Source organism: Trachemys scripta, chromosome 6, assembly GCF_013100865.1.
Source record: "Trachemys scripta elegans isolate TJP31775 chromosome 6, CAS_Tse_1.0, whole genome shotgun sequence".
In the NCBI taxonomy this organism is placed as follows: domain Eukaryota; kingdom Metazoa; phylum Chordata; order Testudines; family Emydidae; genus Trachemys; species Trachemys scripta.
In genome coordinates, this window is record NC_048303.1 from 1,007,825 (window position 1) to 1,033,169 (window position 25,345).

Sequence of the window (25,345 nt, forward strand, 5' to 3'; positions counted from 1 at the left end):
CAGGAGCAAGGGCGAATGAGGGTGTTGAGGGGACGCGCGCTCTTCGCAGGGATGCTGTAAGGAGCACCCCGTGTCTGCCCAGGGCGCTGCACCCACGTGTCTGCTCGCTCTCATTCCTTGGCACAGATGGATGCCCCCTTTCGACAGCGCCTTGCTTCTCTGTGTTGTGTCCCTGGCCTATCTCCTGCACATAAGCTGCTGTAATGCCCGATCTCCCCCGCCGCCTGTGGGGAGGGGGAGGCTGAGGCTAGTAAAAGAGCTCTGGTAAGGAGTGATGCCGGCGGAGGGTGGGCATGGGGCAGATCCCTTTCCCCAGGGTTCCTGGAAGGTTGTGCCGAGAAGCAGCTGGCACAGGAAGAAACCCATAACATCCTTCTGCTGTCCACCTCCAGAGCACTTTACCAGCAGTGATCCTCCAGGCCTTGCTCCTTCTCCCCACTTCGCAGGGTCACAGCCCAGCAGTTCGCCTCCCAGCCCTGCCCCCCAACTCCTCAGCTGATCCAGAGACCCAAAGTCAGCCGGGCGTGGGGTGCTGCAGGGTGCTCCAGCATCCCTGCCTCACCCCTTCCCCAGCGCTAGGGCTGGTCGCCCGTTATCGAGAGATGCTGCCTGTAAAGTCTGAGTGGCTATTCACTCCATTTAGCGGTGGTTGTGGGGGAGGCTCAAATGTGTGCCCAAGGGTGGGTTCCTGGGCGCTGGGATCCGCCTGTGCTGGGCCAAGCTCCAGGGAGCGGAGGGTGGGGTGTGTGTGCAGGATGCCAGGCTGATAAAGTGAACTGGCAGGCAGCCTTGGGGCTGTTTGTTCCCTGCTCCACCCCCCAGCTCCTTATCTCTCCAGTTCTTCCTCCTGGCAAGGCTCCTGTCCACGGCGCCAGCTGCTGCTCCAGTGCATCTCCAGCCAAGGAGTCAGTGGCCCCAGCTTCCGGTCCTGCCCGTCTCTCCCGTTGCTGGGGGCAGCCTGGTTCCTCCAAACAAGGGGGATTTGGTGAGGTCTGGTGTGATCCTGGCTTGGTGCCACCTGGAGTTCATGGCATCACCCTGGCAACGGCGGTGAGGCTACGCACACTGGCTCCTGGCGTGAGCGTGACACTCCTCTAGGAAGCGGGGACTTGCATGGATCATGAGTCAGCAGGGAAGGCCCAGGAGAAGTGCACTCCTGGTGCTGGGGCTGCACAAAGCCCAGGAGAATGGCCTGGCTCCAGGGTGATGGCCTGGCTGGGCCCTGAAGGGAGAGCTGGAAATGCCTCGTGACTCAGCCCATGTGCCTGAGTTGGGAGTGGCACCGTGCCCCTTCCTGACGGGGTTTGTGAGAGCGGGACTCAGCAGCCAGGACTCCTGGGTTCCAGTCCCAGCTTAGCTGCTGTCTTGCTTTGTGACCTGGGCCAAGCCACTTCATCTCGCAGCCAGTTTCCCAGCTGCAGCAAGTGGGGGGTGAGACTGACTAGGCTGGGGGCGAATCGGTGAATTTTGGCCTAGCGCTTTGAGTTGTGATGGGCTTAGCACGAGGACTCCCCGCCCCTGCACAGGCCTGTGTTGTGGATGGGGCGGCAGGAGACGGGGATGCGTCCGGTTGTCCAGTAGGGGAGGCAGTTCAGACCCTGTGAATATGGATCCTCTAACCTGACCCTCTGTGGATGGGGCCACATGAGTCCTGGGGGCAGGGCTGCTGTGATCTCTGGTTGGGGTGGAAGGATTGTCTGTGCTGTGGCAAGCTAGGCAGGGGCTGGTTGGGGAAGGCATGGGGGTGGGGACAGCCAGGTTTGGCAGGGCTGTGTGTGCCGAGTCTCCTTTGGTTTCCTGCCTGTCTCCCTGCTCAGACGCTGGGCTACTGCAGACTGCCCCCCCATCCCCAAGGGGCGGGAGAGAGGCACAGAGAAGGGACACTGAGCACTCAGAGAAGAGCTTTGCCTTGTCTGTGTGTCCTTCAGCCTTCTCCCCCTGTGGCCATCAGCATGACCCCCAGCTCCACACCCAGTACGGGCAAGATCCCACCCCCACGCTGTGTCTATGCCCCCTGTCACTCTTGGTGTGCTAGGCTTTTCTGGGGCTACTCACCCTGTATTCCTTCCCCTTGGCACACAGCATGGGCCTTACCATGCAGCTTTCGCCTCGCACCCCCTTGGCCCTCCCCCAGGGTGGGACCCCAGCCCCTGGGTGTTCTGCCCTTTTCCTGCCCCCAGATACTCTCTCTGGCAGCCCCTTCTCGGCCCAGCACAGAGCCATGTGATGGGCACCCTGGACCCGTCTCCGTGAGTGTGCTAATCTGCTTGTCTTTTCCCCCGTCTGAATTGGAGGTGACTTCTTCGCGGCCCCACTGCAAATGCCCGGTTGGGGGGACCTGCTGTAGTGCCACCTGCTTGTTGCTGGTGGAAGCAGGGCACCGACCAGAGATGGTGGAGGTGGGGTGTGGGTGACGCGCAGGTTCCTGTCCCCATTTGGCACCAACTGCTCCCCTGACTCAGGAACACCTGCTGGTGACTAACAGCTGCCAGCCCGGCCCATCCTGATCCCAGATGGATGGGGAGCAGATGGAAGCAGGGGCAGGGACAAGGAACTGTCCGGAAGGAGTCACTTGCTCCCAGTGCTTTCAGCTTCTCTGCCAGCCTATTGTTCTCTTGGGCTGTCTGGTCCTGAACGTGTCCCTGACCGGCACCTCCATGTCCTTCTGCAGCTCTCCTGGCTCTGGGCACTGACTGCCCCTTTAGCTCTGTCCTCCAAAACGGCTTTGCTACAGTCTCCCAAAGCCAGTGCCTAACATCAGGCTCTCCTGAGGCCCCAGTCTGTAAGCGTGTGTTGGAGTGGGCCTTGCCCGAATGGCCCCCCTCGCCTGAGTAGCCACACTCAGTAAAGGGGGCTCTCCAGGCCACAGCTGACCTGTGGCTGCGCATGCATTCCCGCCCTGCAGGGGCAATGGCTGATGGAGCTTCCCCGAACCCCGTGTGGGGTCTGGGGGGCCAGAAGAGCTGGTCTGTGCTCAGCAGTGTGTGCGGACACCCCCGCTCATTCCAGCACCTTGCACACTGGAACGGCACTGGTTCGGCTGCTCTCCTCCCTTTCCTTTCTCACTGTCTCCCCATCCCTGGCGCTTGATCTTCTCCGTAGCTTGGTCTTCTCCCCCACCTTGGCTGCTACAGGATCTCTGCTTCCTCTCCTCCCCCTTCAGCTGCCTCTGTGACGTCTGGCTGTTACCCAACCCTGTTTCTGGGCACCAGTTGCATTACTTGAGTGACCTTGTTACAGCACTGGAGTGTAGGGAGAGACAGTCTGGTCCAGTGGTTGGAGCCAGGAGCCCCAAGTACTGATCCCAGCTCTGCTGCTGAATCCCTGTGTGAGCTGGATTCCTGGGAGCTGCAGGGAGCTTTGAGGCTGTTTGTGGGCTCCAGCTAAGCCTATTTGTTGTTTATCACGCCACAAAGGCTGGTGTTGGCGGGATTCCCCTCTCACTGATATATGGGTGACATCAGGTTAAAAGCCATTGTGGGCCCACACGTGGCTGGAATCGGTGAGCCTCTCAGGTTCCTGTGAAAGCCACGCGGCCAGGCCTGCAAGAGCTGGGGCCTGGCGTGATGTTGCCCCTTGTGAGGCTCTCAGTTCACAGATTCCTGCCTGGCACAGGCCATCTGGGGACACAACCACAGCCTGCACCCGGCATCACCTGCCCTGCGGGCCGTGGAGAATACAGCCACCAAGCACCCTGGCTCTGCACCTCCTCGCAGCTCCAGTCGGGTCTGTTTTCTGAGAGCTAGGGCTCCTGGCGAGTTGCCATCCCAGCCCCTCAGTTCACAACTCCTGGCGTACACGTGATTTCTGGTGTCCACAGCACGTCTTGTGTGAACCCTGCAGCTGGACCTGTTGTGCTGATCCTGGGGGATACGGCACTGCGTGCATGGGAGCCATTTCTGGGTCCCTGCTCTGGAGCGGGGATATCGCACTGAATGGCAGGCTGAAGGCTGGCTGGAGAGGCCTGATGAGTGCCCGGGATATGAGCTCCCTAGAGCGGCCTTGTACAGGTGTTCTGAAAGTCACTTTGCAGTGTAGATGCTGGGACTTGAGCTCCCACCTCACAGGGTCCTAGAGCCCAGGCACTAGCCCGAGCCCTAAGGGTACGTCTACACAGCAGTAAAAACCTGTGGTGCCGACTCGGAGCCTGGCTCAATTGACTTGGGCTGCAGTGCGGACGTTTGGCTGGGGCTGGGGCTGGTCCCTGAAACTCCCGGAGAGGGGTGAGTCTCCGAGCCCGATTCCAGCCCCAGCTGGAATATCTGCGTTGCAGTCTGTAGCCCTGTGATCCGGATTCAGCTGATCTGCCAGCTGCGGCTGCTCCGCGGGGCTTTGACTGAAGCGCAGACATCCCCTTACGGTAAAAGGAAGCATGTTGCAATGGTCCGGATTGCTGGAGCAATGGCTGGTGCACACGGGGTAGGAGCTGAATACAGAATGTCGGCTTGGCTCCTGGTTCAGGTCTCTGGCGCCACATACAGCGACGTTCGCAGGAGCTGCTGACCCCGTGGGAGCAGTACGGAGGGCCCTGTCGGGAAGGTGAGGCCTGGGCAGTTTTGCAGCCCCCCTGAGCTAGGAGCAGCACTGAGGGACTCTGAGTGACGGCTGGCATCCCAGGACTCGTCCGGATCTGCTTGAGTCCATGTGGGGACGCCCTGGCAGGTGCCATGTGGACACTGTGTGCGTGGTGGGGGCCCGGGTGTTTTGGACAGGGCCACAGGGAGGCTGTGTGCGGAGCGGAGGGGTCGGGAGCATGTACAGGAGGGTGGCAGTGGGGAAGAGGGGTTAGGGGGCTGGGGAGCATGTGGGGCAGGGTGCAGAGGGAATGTGAGGCAGTGAAGGTTGGTGGGGCCTGTGGGAAGTAGGGGAGGGGGTGGGGGGAGTGAGCGGAAGCAGGGGTGTGTGTAAATGGGGCAGGGGCTGGCGTTCTGGGGGTGGGGAGGGCCTGGCTGTTGTGGAAGGTGGGGTGTGGCAGGGTGGGGGACAGGCTAGGACTAGAGGGAAGGGGGCATAGGAGGGGGCAGGGTGTCGGGGGAGTGCAGGGGGCAAGGAGCAGAATCTGTCACTGTGGGGCGGGTGGGTGGGCAGTCAGGGAGTGGGGAGGGGAGGGGCTGGGTCTGGCAGTGGGGTTGGCAGGACTCAAGGCCTGTGGGGAGGGTGCAGGGCCTGGCCCTGTGGGTGGGTGCGATGGTTGGGGGAGTCAGGAGGGTGTCTGGGCAGAGGAGACTGGGGCGATGAGAGTGCAGGGAGGTGGGGGCCCTCAGGCCGGTTCTGATTGCCTGCCGCTCTCACCCGGGCTCTGAAGCGCTGCCCAGCAGGGAACACCAGAGCCGCCCGGAGGCTGCTCCCATAGGCTGGCCTGGCCACACGGGGGGCGGGCTGTCATGACTAACACCTATCAAATGGGGCCCATAATGGCAAATAGCCTGGGCAGGGGCGGGATGGGACCAAAACGTGCTGGGACGTGAGCGATGCTGGAATCCAGCCCAGCCCACTGACGCCCCCTCCCAGGGCGGTGCCAGGGGCACCTGGGTTCAAACCCCACCACAACGGGCCTAGGACAGGGCTTCACGGGGGGCTCTGTCTCTGGCCGAGACTTGCGGGCTTGTTTCCTCCTCTTCATTGTGAGCTCCTCAGGGCAGGGACTGACGTCTTTGCTGTCTGCACGGCGCCCAGCCCCAGGGGTTCCTCTGGGCCCTTGGGTGCTTCTGTGCTACGCAGGGTGGGTTTGATTATTGGTACTGTGGTAGAACCCAGGAGCCCCAGTCACGGATCGGGGCCCCACTGTGCTAGGTGCTGTACAGGCACAGAACAGAGACGGTCCCTGTGTCTCTGGCGAGACTGGTCCAGCGACGTCTGATGCCATCCTGTGTGTGTGTGTGTGTGTGTGTGACCCCCATGGAATTCCCGTTGGCACCTGGGCTTTGGAACAGAGCAGACCTGAGCTAGTGGTGCCTCCAGCTGAACCCCACAAAGAGCAGCTGCAGGAAGACGGAGGTAAATCATTCCTGTTCACCTCTGAGGCTAGGACAAGAAGCAATGGGCTTAAATTGCAGCAAGGGCGGTTTAGGTTGGACATTAGGAAAAACTTCCAGTGAGGGTGGTTAAGCACTGGAATAAATTGCCCAGGGAGGCTGTGGAATCTCTGTCGCTGGAGATGTTTAAGAGCAGGTTGGACAAACACCTGTCGGGGTGGTCCAGATAATCCGTAGTCCTGCCCTGAGTGCAGGGGACTGGACTAGAGACCTCTCGAGGTCCCTTCCAGTCCTACGATTGGAATGGAGTTTGCTGGCACGTCCAGGAGGGCTGCGAGGGTCGTGGAGCTGAGAGATGAGGTTCGGGTCTGACCACCAGCTGTTGTCCTAGACCCAAGTCTCCTCCAACATGTGCTCGGCTTGGCTTGGGGAGGGCCCCGTGCAGCTCCCCGGCCCAGGAGTTTGGAAAGGTTTCACTCAGCAAGCGAATGGCTTCCTGTTGCCCACAGGGGTAAGTGGCCGGAACGGAGACGCAGCAACCCGCTGTTTCTGCGGCGTGGTGCAGAGGTTCTGCTGAGCAGTGGTGAGAGATTTCCCCACCCCCCCAGCTCGACTGCCGCTGCCTCTGCAGCCGCATCCTCTTTGTGTTCTGCAGGAGCCTCCCATCCCTGTTCAGCTCAGTGCAGGAGCTGAACAAAACCCCCATGTGAAGTGTGTCTTGGAAGGAGAGCGAGGGCCGGGAGCCCGGCAGGGTTGGCTGCCTCCTCGTGAGGCCAGCATGTCTCCTGCCCTGTTCTGCTCCTCCAGGGAGCTGGGCTGGGAGGTCATTGGTCACCTTTGACAAATGCTGTTTACAATGAAAAGACCTCGGCACCAGTGGAGCGAATTGGGAGGCCTCGGCTAGTCCCCGCTGGATCACACAATCTCTGCCATCTGTCCCCGTTCTGTACCGATGTCAGTCTTCAGGAGAGCTGCTCAGACTGGACTAGCAAGGGGGGACTGCGGGACGGCTCAGCTGTAGAGGGGCTGGGCCTGGACTGGCAGAGCAGTGGGGGCTGTAGGTCAGGACGGAGGGGCATTGGCAGGGCTGTGTGTAGGAGGATCAGGAAGGAATTTTCCCTCAGATCAGATTGGCAGGGACCCTGGGGGGGATTTCGTCTTCCTCTGCAGCATGGGGCACGGGTCGCTTGCAGGTTTGAACTAGTGCCAATGGTGAATTCTCTGTCACTTGAAGTCTTTAACCCATGTTTTGAGGACGTCAGCGACTCAACCAGAGGGTCTGTTACCGGAGGGGTGGGCGAGGTTCTGTGGCCTGCAACGTGCAGGAGGTCAGACGAGGGGATCGTGATGGTCCCTTCTGACCGGTACGTCTCTGAGACTGTCTAGCTCCTGCTTGGCTGTGCCTGGCTCCGCTCGGTGCATTTGATCTCTCGCTTTCACCAGCACTAAATTCCTCGGCTGGATTCCGGGCTCAGCTCTAGTGAAAGGATCCAATTATTTCCGAGCTTTCAGCATCTCCATTTGCTGCCCATATTTTCAGCGGTAGTGTCTGCGCCGGCTGGAATTCTGAGTGATTAACGTGGCTGTGACATGCCTCCTAGGGGTGTTATCTTCGCGCTGTCCCCCACAACCCCCCTTCCTCCTCCAGCAGAGAGCGAGCGAGCGCGAGACAGGCAGACGGAGACAAAGGTCTGTCCCCAGCCCGGCTATCCCCTGCCTGTGGTTTCCCTGCTTGTGTATTTTCTTAGGCTCCTGGTTAACGTCTGAGCTGCTGTGGCGCTGTGAGGCTTTGGCCTGTCCTGCTCAGGTTTGAGCCTGCTGGGCTGGGTGGTGGGGAGGTGGGGGTGGGAAGCCGCCTGCTTCTCAGAACGGACGGAGGGAAGATTTTTAAGCTGCTTTTCATTCTTTGAGGACCTGTAAAACTGCTTGGGAATGGGGGCGGGGGGGCAGGAGTGCATGGAGGGGAAGGGAGAGGGCGAGGTGCAGGCAGCAGGAGTGTGTGTGTGGAGAGGGGAGAGGCAGGGGACCGGGACTGCATGGAGCACACAGGTGGGGGAGGTGGGAACAGTCACACTACCCCTGTTGTAGCGTAATGTTTGGAACGTGTTCTTCAGACCCGCTGAGTGAACGCCCCTCTCCCCACAGAGCAGCGTCATTATCCCTATCTTACAGATGGGAAACTGAGGCATGGAGTGGGGAAGTGACTTGCCCAAGGGCACACGGGGAGTCAGTGGCAGAGCTGGGAAATAGATGCCAGGGGTCCTGGCTCTTCAGCCCCTGCTCTAACCTCTAGACATGCTGCTTTGGAGGAAAGCAAGTTGCATTGTGTTATCCCAGTGTGGCACCTGCACTCAGCCTCGCATCTAGACTCCCAAGGGCTGCTCTAGGGAGATGAAGGTGATCGTGTCACAGTGTAGAACTCCAGCTGGACTTCAGTCACCTCTCTAATGAATGGTGAGTGAGTCTGTGGGGTGCATGGGACAAGGGGGCCCCGGTCACTCTCAGAGAGCAGCTCGTGTGCCTGCCCACGCACCCACCGTGCTCAGCACGCTGCAACAGTGGGAGAAACCAGATGAGTCTGGGGCTAGATTTAAGTTCCTTGAGGTCAGTAAGAACTTCTCCTGTCCAAGGGAGAACCCTGGAGCCTGTCATACCCATCAGGACAGCGTCCCTGCTCCTGGGCCATGGGGAAGGACCATGGGAGCAGTCATTTACAGGGTACCACCCAAGGGAAGTACATGATACAGCTGGTTCTGGCTGTTGTTGGAATAGACTCGGGGGAGGGATAGCTCAGTGGTTTGAGCATTGGCCTGCTAAACCCAGGGCTGTGAGTTCAATCCTTGAAGGGGCCACTTAGGGATCTGGGGCAAAAATCAGTACTTGGTCCTGCTGGTGAAGGCAGGGGGCTGGACTCGATGACCTTTCAAGGTCCCTTCCAGTTCTAGGAGATAGGATATCTCCATTAAAAAATAAAAATAAAAAAGACTGTCTACACTTACGGTGGTGTGTGGAGTACAGGCACTATACGTGTAGCTACACACTGCAGTGAAAGGCAGGCTGCATCCATGCGTGTCACTGTGGTGTCACCTACACACTGGCGTGGGGGGCAGCGGGGAAAGGCTCTGGTGGGGAAAAGCTCCAGTGTGAGGAGGTGGCGGCGGCGGGAAAGGCTCTGGTGGCGGGGGAGGGGGGGGGGGGGGCTGGGGGGGGGGGGGGGGGGGGGGGGGGAGGGCTCTGGCGGCGGGAGCTAGTATGACAAACAGCCATGTAAACGTGGGGGGCGCTGCATGGGTCTGTAGAGAGCCCTGTAGGGTTTATACCCCGAGGGTTCAGGTGTGTATGGCACTCAGCTGTACTCTGCCTGAGCCCTGCCTCACTGTCTACACTGCCGGTTGCACCTGGGCTAGCGGGGCTGGCAGCCTCGGTGCTCTGCGCACTGGTGTCCATGGAAACGTGCCTTTAGAGTGCGTCCGCAGTGCGTTCGAAACCCCGCAGCAGCGCGTCTCCGCGCCCAGCTCTGCAGTCTCGGGCTTGCACCACAGCCCCCAACCAGCTGGTGTGGCCTGGAGCTCAGCTCTGAAGGCTGGGGGCAGGGAAACGTCTACACTGCTGTTTACTCGCCCCGGGTTGTGTGACGCTGCCGTGGGTTTAACACAGTGTAGACGTACCCGGAGTGTCCTGCCTGCAGGGCACAGGGTAGCTGCAGGGTCTCGGAGACCTGTTGGTTAGAACAAAGGCTCTTAGCTTGCGGGAGCTCCCCCTTGTGGCAGCACAACTCAGACCTGCCTGGCCCGTCCCCTCGGCCCGTGGCTAGCTGTCTGCAGAGCTGCATGTGGGCAGGTGGCCACCCTTGCTGCCAGTTGAGGGAGGCTCTGCCAGCTGTTCTATCAGCATTTCCCTTCGCAGGAAGGAACGCTGCTCCCACGGGCCCAGGAGAGCTGCCAGAGATCCTCTGCGTCTGTCCTTGGCCACCTCTCCCCTTGGGTTCTGCTGGGTGGGTGACTCACGCCGGCTGCCTGCAGCCTGTCTCCCTTAGCCCCAGATGCAGCTGGACAAAGGCAGGGCCATATTCAGCCCTTCCTTCTTGCTCAGGGGGGCCTGGCTCACGGCTCTGGGGCAGCACTCCATCAGCGGCGGCTCCCCCGTTTCCCTCTCTCCTTCCCCCTTCCGCCTCAGTATCTCCTCTCCACAGGTGGTGGCATTCGTGTCACAACCTCCTGCACCCCTGCTCAGGCTCTTCTCCCTCAGAGGCCTTGCTTCCTGTTTGCACACTCCAGGCTCAGCTTGGACGCTGTGCCGGGCACCTCGTGACTCTGCTTCGTCTACTCGGCCACATTCCCCAGGCCCCAGGTAGGATGCAGCCGGTTTCAAGCGGAGTGCCCCAAGGGTCAGTCCTGGGGCCAGTTTTGTTTAATATCTTCATTAATGATCTGGAGGATGGTGTGGACTGCACTCTCAGCAAGTTTGCAGATGACACTAAACTGGGAGGCATGGTAGATACGCTGGAGGGTAGGGATCAGATACAGAGGGACCTAGACAAATTAGAGGATTGGGCCTGTCAAGGCTGTATCCCCACTTTGAACTTTAGGGTACAAATGTGGGGGCCTGCATGAAAACTTCTAAGCTTTAACTACCAGCTTCGTTCTGGTCCGCTGCCACCATTCCCAAATGGATTCCCTTCCCTGGGAAGCCTTGAGAAACCTTTCACCAATTCCCTGGTGAATACAGATCCAAACCCCTTGGATCTTAAAACAAGGAGAAATTAACCATTCCCCTCCTTCCTCCCACCAACTCTTGGTGAATACAGTTCCAACCCCCCTGGGATCTTAAAACAAGGAGAAATTAACCATCCCCCACTTCTTTCTCCCACCAACTCCTGGTGAATACAGATCCAACCCCCTTGGATCTAAAACAAGGAAAAAATTAATTAGGTTCTTAAAAAGAAGGTTCTTAATTAAAGAAAAAGGTAAAAATCATCTCTGTAAAATCAGTATGGAAAATAACAGGGTAATCAAACTTAAAGAACTTAGAGGACCCCCTTCTAGTCTTAGGTTCAAAGTACAGCAAACAAAGATAAACACTCTAGTAAAAGGTACATTTACAAGTTGAGAAAACAAAGTAAAACTAAGACTGCCTGGCTATTTACTTAAAAGTCTGAAATAGGAGAGGCTTGTTTAGAAAGATGTGGAGAACCTGGATTGATGTTTGGTCCCTCTCAGTCCCAAGAGTGAATGACTTCCCAAACAAAGAGCACAAACAAAAGCCTTCCCCCCACCAAGNACCTGATGAGGTTCAACAAGGACAAGTGCAGAGTCCTGCACTTAGGACGGAAGAATCCTATGCACTGCTACAGACTAGGGACTGAGTGGCTAGGTAGCAGTTCTGCAGAAAAGGACCTAGGGGTCACAGTGGATGAGAAGCTGGATATGAGTCAACAGTGTGCTCTTGTTGCCAAGAAGGCTAACGGCATTTTGGGCTGTATAAGTAGGGGCATTGCCAGCAGATCGAGGAATATGATCATTCCCTTTTATTCGACATTGGTGAGGCCTCATCTGGAATACTGTGTCCAGTTTTGGGCCCCACACTACAAGAAGGATGTGGAAAAACTGGAGAGAGTCCAGCAGAGGGCAACAAAAATGTTTAGGGGTCTGGAGCACATGACTTATGAGGAGAGGCTGAGGGAACTGGGATTGTTTAGTCTGCAGAAGAGAAGAATGAGGGGGGATTTGATAGCTGCTTTCAACTACCTGAAGGGGGTTCCAAAGAGGATGGAGCTCGGCTGTTCTCAGTGGTGGCAGATGACAGAACAAGGAGCAATGGTCTCAAGTTGCAGTGCGGGAGGTCTAGGTTGGATATTAGGAAACACTATTTCACTAGGAGGGTGATGAAGCACTGGAATGGGTTACCTAGGGAGGTGGTGGAATCTCCTTCCTTGGAGGTTTTTAAGGCCCGGTTTGACAAAGCCCTGGCTGGGATGATTTAGTTGGGAATTGGTCCTGCTTTGAGCAGGGGGTTGGCCTAGATGACCTCCTGAGGTCCCTTCCAACCCTGATATTCTATGATTCTATGATGCCGGGAGCCTGGGCTTGGATCTCCAGGCCCTTGGAGCTGCAGAGCCCCCATCTGTCCCTGGCTGCCATAGCTCCCAGCAGGAGGGTCTTGGAGCTGCACTGGCCTCTTGTCCTCACCCCACCCCTTGCCGGGTGTTTTGCTTGAATCTGTCCCAAAGGCTGCCACTCAGCAGGACGATTCCTTGCTCAGCCGTTGCCTTTCCCCTTCCCCTCAGGCTCCCACTTCGCCTCTGTCTGCAAAGGCCTCGGGCTTCTCGTTCTTCCAGACCCTGTCCTTGGGCGGGGGCAGGAGGGCAAGTGGAGCTGTCGCCAGCGTATGCAGGGATTCCCTGTCTTTGGCCCTGTCTGCGCAGGACACGTCTGCGCTTGGCTCGCTTTGGGGTCGTGGGGTCCACACAGCCACGTGCAGCAGGGATCCCAAGCGTTACAAGCACTGACTGCCCAGATTCCGCTGTGGTCCGCCATGGCTGAACCCAGGTGTCTGGCTCTGGCCGGGGTGCGCTGGTGCCATCTATAATGCACCTTCCCCCCGTTCAGTTCAGCTCATCTACCCAAATCCATCCCCCAGTGCCATGCTTATTCCAAAGCCCCTGCTCTCAGCACCAGCACCCCCTTTCTCTGCAGAATGCTGGGGGGGAGGGATAGCTCAGCGGATTGAGCATAGACCTGCTAAACCCAGGGTTGTGAGTTCAATCCTTCAGGGGGCCGTTTGGGGATTTAGTTGGGGATTGGTCTTGCTTTGACTAGATGACCTCCTGAGGTCTCTTCCAACCCTGATATTCTGTGATTCCCTAGTAATGGGCCCTGGCTCTCTGCCTGGGTGCTAGGCCATCCCCAGCCTCCCACCCCAGTGCCTCTGCGTTTGGCCCTGTCACTGCTGTCTGGCTGTGCCCTGCCAGTAACTGGCCCAGCCAAAAACCTCCTTTGGGATCAACCCGAAATGAAAAGATTTAGATCTTCCTGGTGACACTTTCATGTGAGGTGTAAAGAAACGTTCCAGCTTGGCTTGGGGCATCTTAACTGCTTTTTTATTAAAAACAGGACATTTGTAAACATGACAAACCCAGCAGAGAAGGAGGCGGTGACTGCACCCTTCTGATTTTAGGTTTTAGCCAATACACACTGATAACACCCCGGTACCCAGAAATCATTCAATCGGTGCTTGTCCAATACACATCTGAAACAGTGCCGTGTATCTGCCTACCCAGAGCAGTAATACAGACTGCATGGGTGGGATTTCTAAAGCACTGTTGTGCATGAACTGGTGCACCTAGAGGCTGCTGGTGTGGGCTGAAGGTTCACTAGTACGGGTTAATGAAGTGCTGTTTGAACGAGTATGATGTAGAAGGGCACTAGGGAGCGTTACTCAGTGCGCTTTTGTGAACCGGTTGCACTCACTGAAGGTGCGCCTCCTTGTGGCTGGGTCTGGGAACTAGCTGTCACCCCATCTGGGGCCCCTTCCGCCGGTTGCTCGCTCTGTGGTCCCCCGCTCTCTCCGTGAGTCAGCCAGGTCACTGTCTAGTATTCCCCCCACCCCCACCCCCGTGCATAACAAAATCCCACCAGACAAGCTGTCCGTCTGCCATCTCAGCTCCAGGCCTGAGCCACTTTGCCAGTGGCTGGTAGAGGAACCCAGACCTGCTGGCTACTCTGGGTCCAGCCCAGGGAGCCTGTGACCAGGTGTCTCCCTTGCTGTTTCCCTGGGTTCCTTCCTGCCGCCCTCTCTAGCTCCTGGCCTGTCTCTGGGTTTACCACCAGAGCTTCCTCTGCTCTCCATGGCTACTTCACCCCCTCAACCTCTTCTCCAGGGCTTACGCTCCCCCTGGATCTGCCCCTTGCCGCTAGGGAGTGACTGCAGAGCTCATCCCCCCATCTTCTCCCTGCTCTCACTTCCTCGCTTTAGACTCCAATCCCAGCTCCTCCTCTGCCCGTAGGCGCTCGTTCCCCTGCTGGCCCACATTGCCCTGCTCAGGGCTTGTGGGCGGTGGACACCCCATCACAGGTGTGTACAAAGAGAGAGACCCCCCCCGATGTTTTGGACATTACATAGAACTCGGCAATTGCTAAAAGTGAACCCTGACCAATCAAAGAAATCAAGCCCCCAAACCAGAGCTCTGCCCAGAGCCCCATGGGGAGCGTACTCAGCTGGGAGGCGAGAGACCTGCGTTCAAGACCCCAGTCTGCCTGATTGGAAGCAGAGACTTGACAGTGGGTCTCCTGCATTACAGCTGAGTGCACTAATCACTGGGCTACGGGGTACTCGGGCTGGGGCTCTGTCTCTCTCCTGTGGAACTGTTCCCCATCGAATAAATACAAACGCATTGAGTGGGCAGAGCGAGCGTGCGAGTGTCTCAACCTGCTGGGAGTTCAGGCACTCGCGGGGGGGAGACACTCAGGCTCTGGTCCCTGAGCCGAGGAGCAGTTTTGATTGACTCAAAACTGCATTTCTGAGCAGATAAACTCTTGCCCCACTCTATGCGTGTCTCCTGACAACAGTCTGGCGTTGCTGTGGTGACGAGGGAGAGACGTTTGGGTGTAACCCTGGTAACTCTGTCTCGCTCCTCTGGGCACCGCAGTCAACATCCTTCCTGCCCCAGAGTGCGACTGTCTCGCTTGGGTGCCCCTCTGCTCCAGGACTGTCGTCAGTAGGGTTGGTGTGCTGCTGTCCTCCTTATGCATTTTGAGTGCCCATCACCGTGGCTTCCAGGCCTTGGCCTATTGCAGATCTCCCCGGCCCGCCAGCCAGGGAGAGGCAGAAACACCAGGTGGAGATGCACAGCTGCTTCCAGTGTCATGGGCCATAGCTAAGGTGTGCTTAGCCCAGCCGTGCTGCTGGCTGGGAGGAGCTGCTGGAGAGCTCCCCTTGAGTGCTCTCTCCTGGCACAACTGTCTGGTGACCCCCATTGGGAGGCATTTCAAGGGGGGGGTGGTCTGTGGACACTTCCTTGCTCCGGTTGGTTAGTTGGACTCCACACGCCTTCCTCTCGCTTGGGAGCGGGACAGAAAGTGACCGGCAGGCCGGAAAGGCCTGGTGCTGTGCAGTGCTCGCCTCTGCCACTCCCTCCCGCCTGCTCCAGGCAGTGGTGAGGTTTCCATCCCCCTTCCCATGCAGGGACGGCTGCTTCGTCCATGGGCTCTGGCCATTTCATATCCAGGCCGGAAGCTCCTGAATATTGCAGTAGCTGCCACATCTGCCCTACAGCCAGCTAAGGACGCTCCCTCTCCAGTCATCTCCGCTCCAGTTCTTGCCTCTGTCCTCACGGGCTCAGACCACCAGCCCCTCTCATCTGGTAACCCTGCCTTCCTTGGGCAGGGCACTGGTTCATCACACTACTCCTGCTCCCCTGAAGCAGACCAATGGGCCCTGGTCTTCCTTATCCCAATAAATAGGTCAGACCAGGGATCCGGCTAGCTCCCCCAGCCCCCGCCAGACCATTGGCCCTGGCTGTGGTGCAGTCCAGCCCCCCACCCTCCAGTTGTGTGAGTGTCCACCCACCCATAATGCACCCTCGGGATGTGCCTGGGGCCCTTCGGCTGGAGAGCAGAACTCCCCTCCCCTGGCCCCGTACAGACTCCTCCAGCACAGGCCTTTGGCTGGAAGATGGCGTTTTCTCCAGACCCAGGGCAGGGGAAGGGCTGGGAGAGGACAGCCAGGCGCTGCCTATTCCTGGATCCACAGTCTGAGAGACCTGGGGGGTGGGAGGAAGGTGAGCGGTGCTCTGCCAGCGAGGGAGCACAGGCTGCTGCCCATTCCCTCATGGCGAGGTCCGGACTCGGGTGCACCAGGCGTGGTCAGACCGAAGCCCTGAGGGGTCTGCTCTGGGGCCTTGGAGGGTGGGGGGGTTGGGGCAGAGCTGGGAGCTCCTGGCTCCATTCGTGGCCCATGTAAACACCCTGTCTGGCTGGGTACTTCCAGCAGGCCAGGCTGGGGCCCTGCATCCATCCAGGGGCGCCGCAGCTGCCCTGCGTGCCCCCAGCCCCGTAGGAGGGAGCCGGGGCTGGGAGCTGGCAGGGGGAGGAGTGCGTGTGACCCAGCCCCGGCCTGAGCAACAGCTTGGGCTAAACTCCCGTGAAATCGCACCGCCTGGCCTGCCTGGGCTCGTGGGGGAAGGGTGGTTAACCCCAGCCCAGGCGTGCTGCAGCGGGGCTGGAGGTGGGAAGTGAGCTACCGGCTGGGGCGCTCCCCGTAGCTCCCTGCAGGCAGGGCTGCAGGCAGGGCTGCAGGAGGCCTGCCTCTGGGGGAGGGGAGGGTGCCGGCTCCCTGTCCCTGCCTGTCTGTCAGTGCTGCGGAGCGTGGGAGTTCCTGGTGCCCCGTGCTGTGCGCTGCTCGCTCTATATAAGGGTTACAGGCTGTAGCAGGGAGGGGCTGGGTGCCGTAAACAGCCAAGTGCCACTGCAGGCTGGCTGGGTCTCTGGTGTGGGGAGGAGCAGTGCCAGACCCTCCGGGACGGAGCCGCACTGACCCACAGCTGGCCTTGCCCAGCTCCTCGGCCCACCCTGCATGCAGCCTCCAGGGCTTGATTCCTGCCCACGTAGGTACCTGGTTCCTGCTGAGCCTAGGTCTGACCTGCCGTGCGGCTTGCCTGTCGTCCCCTCGGAGGGAATGGGAATGAGGTGATTTCACGGTGTGCCTGAAAGGAGGGGGAGCCTCAGCAGTGGCACAGCCCTGTGAGATCCCCGAGGGCGGCAGTGATGGGCAGTGGGGGTGGCGAGGGGGGTCCCTGATCAGCCACTAGCAGGCGTAGGTAGAGAGGTCGGTGCAGCCATCAGAGGCCAGCCCCTGCAGGAAGAATGTGGTCAGTGCTGCAGCCGGTCTCTCCTGGCCAGGAAGGGACAGGGGCCAGCAGGCAGCCTGAGGTCGCTGAGCAGCGCTCAGAGCTGGTGCTGCTCGCCGGGCTTGGCTGTAAAAAACCAGACTAGGGGCTTCTGGCTTCAGGAGCTGCTGCTGCTTGCAGGCTGAGTTGGCCCCCGCTGCTGTCTGGTTAGTAACATTCCTTCCTGCCCCAAGCTCACGCAGACATGCTGGCCTGCCCCGGCCCCATCCTTTAGCCTGCAGCCGGCGGCGAAGCGACAGGTGTGGGTGTGTTGACTGGGTCCCATGTTGCATTGCATCTGGTGACCGGGGTGCGCTACGGGAAGCTGGACATCTGAGCCGGGTCTGCCCTAGGACTGTTGTCTATTATGCTATCTCCATGGCGTGACACACCTAAAATGCAGCTGCCTCTGGGGTAGGACATGCAGATTCGAACAGCTCGCAGCAATGCTGAACGAGAGCTGGGGGGGGGGGCGATGTGAAGAGCTGTAAGTGCAGGGGGGAAATTGGGATGTAGAGTGTAATTGCCCAAGCCTGACCTGACTGTTCTCCCCTCCGCTGGCTACGTCAGAATGGACGCACGTCTTCAACACCTGGGTTTTAAGTCCTGTGAACGGCGGCACCCCCAGCTGCGTAGTGCCCCTAGCACCGCACTGCCTTGGGGGACGATCGACCCTGCTGAGTCACTAACGCTACTTCCCGGAGGGCCTGGATATTCCTCCCATCCAAGCCCTGGCACCCTGGGCAGAATCCCACCCCTGCAGCACTCCTGGCATCCCAGTTCTCCATCCCCAGCCAGGTGGGGGATGAGCATAGCCTGGAGGCGTGGACAGGGCCTGCACACCTCTCGCCCCTCCGCTAGCTCCGTCACGCTCTGGGTGGGGGATCGGAAAGGGGCTGGGATTTCCATCTGGCCATCGCCCTACTGCGCTTTAGATCCTCGGTCGGCCTGCTGCAGCGTGGCTCTGTCCTCGCGAGTCTAAAAAGCACTTCTGTGTATCTTCCCCTCTGCTTCCTAGGTTTGGGAGGCCGGGAAGCCAGCAGGCCAAGCTGAGCCGTGGCAGTAGTTGAATTCCCTGCAGCTCTTGCCCCCGCTCCGCTGACGGTGTTTCTGGTGCTGGTGCACAACCAGGGGAGGGAGCGGAAAGGCCGGGTTCAATTCAGGCACCATTAGAAAAGTGGGGAAGGGCTGGCTGGCTGCTTGTCCAGCTCCTGCGCTGTGCTGGGTGCCGAATGTGAGAGCGTAACACCAGGCCCCGATCCTGAGAACTTCCAATCCCAGTGACGGAGCCAAGGAGCTGGGATGTGCCCGGGGCAAGGATACTTTTGGAAACGTCCTTGTATGTTTCCTATGACGTCTTACTGTGGGCATTGCCTGTAGGCCACTAGGATCTGGGGCTTTCTCACCATCTTGTTTCCACTCTGATCCCATGTGTCGGGAAGGGCTGTGTACTCTGTGTCTCTAGGGTACTGGTTCCAATCCGGTGGAGTGGGGACTGGCTGGCTCGGGTATGGAATGGGACACGGGGCATTTCCCCTCTAGGCGCCACCGGCGCCAATCCAGCCCCAGGTTGGGAGATTGGCTTCCATTTCGCAGCTCGCCTGGGTTTGAATCAGGTTGGTCACTGCCTTTGGGAGGCCCAGCGGTCCCAGACTTGTGTGTAACACACAGATGTATTTACCTATGCCCAGCAGGACTGATCTCCGCAGCCCCCAGACAGTCACCTCCACTGGCCCCCTTGCTGGGAGCCTCCACAGGAGCGAGGCCAGCCACTGAATGGGCCAGTGCTGGCACTCGCTTCTCTTTGCCCAGGGGGTCGTTCCTGCCAGTCCTGACGCGTGGCTGGCCTGCTGTGGTCTGCTCCGTCCTCTGTCCTGGGTACTCTGTCCACCCCTTCCAGTGGCACCGAACTCACAGGGGGAAGCAATTTGAATTTGCCCAGTGGAATAGGACACACTAAGGGACCTGCTCCCTCCGAGCTGCCCCTGGTGGGCTGCCTCCTTTAGGGAGGGGATGAGCTGTGCAGGGAGGGGTGTGTGTGGAGGGTAGAGTGTGTAGTGTAGCCAGGCTGTGTGGGGTGCTCTGGGGCTGAGTCTCTGTCTCTCCACCCAGGTGCCATGTCTGATGTGCTAGTGGGATTGTGAGAGTGCAGCCGTTGCTGCAGTGGCTGGAGCGATGCTGCGCGGGGTCCGCCTGCTGCTGCTCTGCAGTCCTGCCTAGCCCATGGAGGGTGCCTTGGAGCAGGTGAGCGCTGGCTGAGCGCAAGGCCTGCGGTCTGTGCGCCGGCCGAAGCTGGTAAGGATCCATCCTGACTTGCCCCCAGCATGGACAGGCTTCTTGCTTTGCATCAGACGATGGGGCCTTTTATTACGGGGAATGCCAGGTCCGATGGGCCAGCAGGTGCCCCTTGAGGCTGTGTCCCAGGCAGCCGGGCATGTCAGCCACGGGTCCTGTAATGGCAGGTCTCCACCCACCCAGTGAATCTTCTAATGCCCCTGGTCCTACTGCTTCCCCCACTCCCTGTGGCCTGGCCTCGCCTCTGCTCTCCTCTCCTCCTCCAGCCCCCAGGTCTAGGAAGAGGGAGCTTCCTGTCCCCACCAGTGCCTATGAATCCCAGTGGAAGGGTAGCTCTAGGCTCCGTGCCCAGGCCTCTGTTATAGGCGAGGGGGCTGTGGGCTGCACATGGGCCAGCCTGGTTGTGTCGCCTGCCCTTGTGTCCTCCCCAGGTGCCCGTCTGTCCAAGCGTTCCACGCCCTGCTCCCTCTGCCAGCGTTAACCCTCCCTCTCCTTCCCCCATTAGTGCTGCTGCTGAACCGGCCCGAGAGCCAGCCAGGCCCCTGCGGTGATTTGGAGGCAGAGCCCGACGCCCGTGATGGTGGGAGCCATTCCTCGGCAGCCGCGCCGCTTCTGGGGGGTGCCCGGATGGCAGGTGTCTCCAGCTAGCTGTGCCAACGACCGTCTGCTGCTGGGGCAGGAGAGCTGCTCGGCGAGGGGTGGGTGGTGAGTGCCCAGCCGCGCGCGGCCTGAGCAAGTGATCGGGGAGATGACGGCTTGGCAGCCTGCACTGGCTTCTAAAGCAAAGGGGTACTGAGCATTGGCTTGCTCCCTTGAGGCCTGCCCGGTTCCTGTGTTAGCTGAGGCACGACCGGGTGTGTGTCTGGCCTGGTCCCCCATGCGTTCCAGCGCTGACTGGCCCAGCCAGGGACTCCTCTGAGTCCCAGCACGGTCCCTGTGGGGCGGCATAGACTCCTGTAGGCCTCAGCAGCCTCCTCTCCTCTGGGGCTTGGTAACCCTCCCCCGCCTCCAGGCCTTCTGGAGAGCTGGCCCGCGCTGCTCCTCCTGCGGGCCTGGCCCTGGGTGGAGGAGACCTGGGCTAGGGCCGTCTGTGGGCCTCTGCACCACCCTGCTGGGCCGCCTGGGGCAGGAGCGGAGCCTGAAGCGCCAGGGAGGGGTGGCTGGGCCGGGTCCCAGAGGCTGATCCCCTCCCCTCTGCTCCCCACAGATGCGGCGCTGCAGTGCACTCCGTAGCGGAGGGCTTGTCCGGAGGGAAGGGGTCTGACACACCACCCCCTTTCTTCAGCCCCGTGACCTCGTGACACCGTACCCCCTTCCCTGCCGCTTTATGGGCTGTTTCGTCTTTGGCTCTGGTTGGGGTCCAGCCCGCTAAGGCTCCATGCGGCACATCCATGCTGAGGCGTCCCTCCCCCAGGAGCATGGCACGGACTCGGGCCTGTCCCGGCCAGGCGGCCAGGCGGCCTTGGAGCCCGCCCCAGAGCGCTGCCCCCGCCGCAGCATCGTGATGGGCTACAACAAGACAGAGATCAAGCGCCAGAAGGTTTACCAGGTCTCCATCTTCTCCCACCTCTCCAGCTCCTCCGAGCCGGCAGACCAGAGAGCCGGGGGTGGGCGGCAGGCCATCAAGAGAGGGTACCCAGAGCAGTGGGCTCCGGAGGCTGGGCGGGATCCCAAGCGAGCCCACTGGGGGGGTACGGGGGCTGAGGCCAGGCAGGACGGGGTCCCTGGGGAGCTGCCCCCTGGCCAGGACTCCCCAGACGATGACGCCTTGGAGGACGGGCTGCTGGTGGAGGAGCTGTCCCTTTGCGGCTCGGCCCAGCACTTCTCCCACAGCGGCCTACGAGTGGTGGAGCACCGATGTGAAGGCAGCCCTGGCCGGGCAGGGGCCCGGGAGGGCAGCCCCAGGGCCTGCAGAGAGGACAGATTGCGGGAGGCTGCCTCCTCCTGGCCACAGCACACAGCTTGCAGCACTTTGCACATGAGAGACAGTCGCCCTGCCCAGCTTGGGGATGGCCCGCTGGGGAGTCCCCGAGCCTGTGGCTCAGTGGGGGGCAGGGAGTTCCCCTGGCTGGCTGGAGCCAGGGAGCAGCCTGTGGAGGGGAACGGGGCCCAGAGGGAGGAAAGGGCTAGCAGCCAAAATCTACTTGACATTGATTTGCACAATATTGCACAAAAATCCTGGGCAGCCTCGGGTGGGAGGGGGGAGGAGCAGCCAGGGGGCAGCCCCGCCCACAGCAACGGGGCTGGTAGAGAAGGGGAGCCGCTGACTGGGCACAAGGAGCCCAGCACCCCACGGGTGGTCCCGGACCCCGAGAGCAACGGCCTGGGCTCCTTGGAGAAAACGCCCTGTGTGGGCAGCAGGCTCCCCGGGGCCGGCGGGGGTAGCTGCGCGGCTAAGAGGAAGCTGCTGCCCTCGGGCGAAGGCGTGGCGGACTCGTGTTCGGAAGACGAGAGCGTGGTGCCGGCGAGGAAGAAGAGGGTCCCGCTGTGCCACCCCATCCTGACTGCCTGCCGCAGCACGGACGCCAAGGGCGCCCCCTTCTGGAACCACCTGCTTCCAGGAGCCAAGGTGAGCGCCTCCTGCAGGGCTGGGGCAGGAATGGTGGGCCTAGAGGAGCTGGGGAAGGGGTGAGCGAATGGGAAGCCAGTGAGGGGCTCTCTGATGGGGTGGGAGCCATTGGTAGGACGCTGGGGAAGGGTGGTGTCGGGTCAGTAGGGAGCTGGGGAAGGGGCTGGACTGTAAGGTGTGTCCTGTCCTGGCACCCCAGCGCCTGGTGGGCCTCTGCGCTGTGGGCTGGGCACTGTCGCCCCTGCAGGTGCCTGTTGTGGGGGTTGGCTGCCCCGGGGCAGGAGTGCAGAGAGAGGCCCCCCACCCCAGGCCAGGACTGCCTCTCCCGCCGTCTGTGCGGTGCCAGGCAGAGGCTCAGGTGCCCGGGGGGGGTGGGGTGGGGTGTGTGACCGTGCTGTGCCCGGAGTGTGGGAACGGGGTCCGGAGACCCCTTGCCACGGGACAGCCTGAGTCCTCGGCCGTGCTTCCCGTCCCAGATTTGCTCCCTGCCAGACCAGCTGCTCCCTCCTATGCTCAGGGTGGCCCAGGCTGTCGTCTCCTCTCCATCCAGCTCACTAGCGTCTCCCTGTCAGGTGGCGCTGAGTGGACAGGCGCCCCTACCTCTGGCAGGCCTGCCGCTGGCCGTGACTCCTGAGGCCGGGGGATAGATGTGCTGGTGCGAGGACTGATGTGTTCTCTGCCCCCAGCTGGCACGCACGCAAACACGCCTGACACATACACTAACATATATGCTGGGCACACGCACCCTAGTGCTTGTCAGGAGCACGAGGCCAGCTAACCACATCTCCCCTCCGTTCTGCCCTGCTGCTGCCCGTTGCAGCCTGGCACGTGTCGATTGCAATCCTTGGGCACTCTGAGGTGTGAACAGCCTCGCGCCCGTCCCCATCAGCCCAGCGACGTTCCCGACTCCCTGGCTGTTCCTTATTGGAGCCGTTTCCCAGCCCCCCAGCCCCCCGCTCTCGGAGTGCTCCCCTCCAGCCCTGCTCTCCACCCCATTCCAGGCAGCCGCCTATTGTCCAGCACCCTGGAACCTTCACCCCCCTTTCACACAGGCTGGGGGCTGGCTGGCTCGTGGCTCTGTTTTGTGCTGCCCTTTTGTGTCTCTTCCAGAAAGTAAAATGCCTAGAAAGGCGAGTGCCCTTTATAAAGGGGATCGGCCACTCCCAGCTGGTAGCTCAGCCCAGGTTTGGCTGCCCGCAACCTCTCAGGGCTCGGCCCAGGGGCTGCTGGCTGTGGGGAAGGTGGGTCATGCAGCTGTGTCTGCTGGGCATTGCTGGGGACCTGGCATGAATCACCTGGGACTGGCTAGTGACCCAGAGATGCCAGGGCCCCGCCTGGTAAGTGTCATTCCAGGCCTGCCTGCAGCGTCGGCCCCTGGGGATGTGTTCTCTGTGTGTGTAGGTGAATGGAGGGCATGGGGGGCGTTCAGAGTCCAGCTGCATGCTGACGATGTCCTAGTGCCTTTGCTTGTCCTGTAAATGTGTGGTCCAGGGCTCTGGCCAGCTTGTGGGAAGTACCTGTCAGAGCTGTGCCGGCTCGCGGGGCGCTGGGCCTGTTAATACGTTGCCGGTATGCCTGCAGCCGGTGGGGCTGGGACACTGACAGATCCCCGTGTGTGTGTGTGTGTGCGTGTGTGCCCGGGGAGGCAGGAGGGGAACTGTCAGACACCCTCGGCTGGGCCTGCACCTGGGACATGCCCTGCCGGGGCTTTGGCTGTCCTTGGTGCCTGACACAGGCTCCTGGGAGCAGCAGAGTTCACGGAAAGCCCCTTGGGATCGGTGGGGTAAGCCCACCGTCCACCCAAAGAGAGGCAAGGGTTAAATCTCCCCCTGTGGCCCTGGCGGTGGATTCCCTAGCTGGAGATTTCCAGTGGCTCCATGGTCTGGCTGGCAGGAGCCGTGGCCTCTGCTGGTGGCTGAGGTAGCCGTAGCCATGGGCTGTGGTAATGCCCAGGAGGGGACTCCTGGAGTAACGGGGTGAAGCGAAGAGGGGGAATGAGGTGTCTCTCATGCCACTGGGAGAACCAGGGTTGGACCCAGCCCTGGAGAATAGAGTGCAGGGCCTGAGGGGTGGGCCTGGAGAGGGGGGTCCCTGACGTCTCTGTTGCTCTGGGAGCCTTGCTGCATTGACCTGGTCCTTGTGTGGAGGGGGGAGGCGGGAGGGGTGTGGGAGACTGCAGTTTGGTGTGGGGACTCTGAGGGGATGGGGGAGCTTGTAGCTCTAATGGGCAGTCAGGGATGGTCACTTAGGGCCAAGGCAGCCCCAGTGCCAGCCCCTGGCCATTCTCCCCCCGTCTCGCTCATCTAGGGAGGGGGCGGGGAGTGGGCCCAGCAGACACCACCATGTAGCCACCTCTGAGTGGAACATGGCGGCTGCTTTATGGTGCGCACAGGACATGAGTGACAGTCTGGTGTCCTGTCGGTAGAGCTGCTTGAGGGAGGAGAGGGTGTTCTCGGGGCCAGCTGGGACAGGCAGGTGCTGACGTGTGTGCTGGGAAGAGCTGGTGGGTGTGGGCCCTGGACTGGGAGAGGGCTGGTGGGTGCTCTGGAGTTGGCCCGTTTGCTGCCCCTAATACAGCTCTTCGGCCTCTTGTCTCCCTAGAGCGCAGCAGGTGGCACTGCGGTGGGGCGACGGCTAAAGCGTGGGCTGCGCCTGAAATCGTGAGTGTCCTGAGCTGCCTCGTGCCCCTGCTGGGGTCAGGGCAAAGCCGCGGGGGTCCCGGGCACGGTGGGCAAGGGGGCTGCCCCTCTCTTCCCTGGCGCAGGGGTTGGTTCCTGGGGCGATTGCCCTCCCATGCCCAGACCCTCTGTTTGGGACAGGTGCATCCGCACAGACCCTCCCCGGCCCCCCTCCCACCTGGAGTCCCTTGGACCCTTCGGTAGCCGGTGGGTGGATCCTGCCTGCCTCTTGTGGGGAGCTGTGCGCTCTGGGGGTCCAGTGACAGGGGCAGGTGACCTTCTGGGGACAACGGGAGTGGGAGCCCGAGGCTGCCCGAGACCAGCACTGATGCTGCCTTCTCTTTGAAGGAGACATCTCCGCAGCAGTCTCCGGAAGGGGCCTGTGGGCACCCGGCCCTCTGCAGCTTCCTGGGCCACCACCTCCATCAGCCATGCTCTGCTGGGGAACTTTGAGGTAACCACAGCCTGGAGGCCCAGGGCCCGGGACAGGNGGTCACTCAGGGCCAAGGCAGCCCCAGGGCCAGCCCCTGGCCATTCTCCCCCCGTCTCTCTCATCTAGGGAGGGGGCGGGGAGTGGGCCCAGCAGACACCACCATGCAGCCACCTCTGAGTGGAACATGGCGGCTGCTTTATGGTGCGCACAGGACATGAGTGACAGTCCGGTGTCCTGTCGGTAGAGCTGCTTGAGGGAGGAGAGGGTGTTCTCGGGGCCAGCTGGGACAGGCAGGTGCTGACGTGTGTGCTGGGAAGAGCTGGTGGGTGTGGGCCCTGGACTGGGAGAGGGCTGGTGGGTGCTCTGGAGTTGGCCCGTTTGCTGCCCCTAATACAGCTCTTCGGCCTCTTGTCTCCCTAGAGCGCAGCAGGTGGCACTGCGGTGGGGCGACGGCTAAAGCGTGGGCTGCGCCTGAAATCGTGAGTGTCCTGAGCTGCCTCGTGCCCCTGC

The 25,345-nt window shown here is 60.8% G+C and overlaps 1 protein-coding gene across 3 annotated transcripts in view; it reads left to right on the plus strand.

The window, feature by feature from the left end:
- The first annotated feature begins 888 nt into the window (after positions 1 to 888).
- FAM214B (family with sequence similarity 214 member B) overlaps positions 889 to 25,345 on the plus strand; it is a 30,822-nt gene continuing 6,365 nt past the window's right edge. The window contains exons 1-6 of one of the 3 annotated variants that reach the window (XM_034774236.1): positions 889 to 1,050; positions 18,973 to 19,104; positions 19,661 to 19,860; positions 20,363 to 21,724; positions 24,326 to 24,384; positions 24,751 to 24,856. In XM_034774236.1, the coding sequence (XP_034630127.1) occupies positions 20,534 to 21,724; positions 24,326 to 24,384; positions 24,751 to 24,856 (1,356 nt within the window). In that variant the 5' untranslated portion in view covers positions 889 to 1,050; positions 18,973 to 19,104; positions 19,661 to 19,860; positions 20,363 to 20,533. Of the gene's footprint in view, positions 1,051 to 17,319; positions 19,156 to 19,660; positions 19,861 to 20,362; positions 21,725 to 24,325; positions 24,385 to 24,750; positions 24,857 to 25,345 lie in introns of those variants that run through there. The other 2 variants (XM_034774238.1, XM_034774237.1) reach the window with 2 other exon arrangements.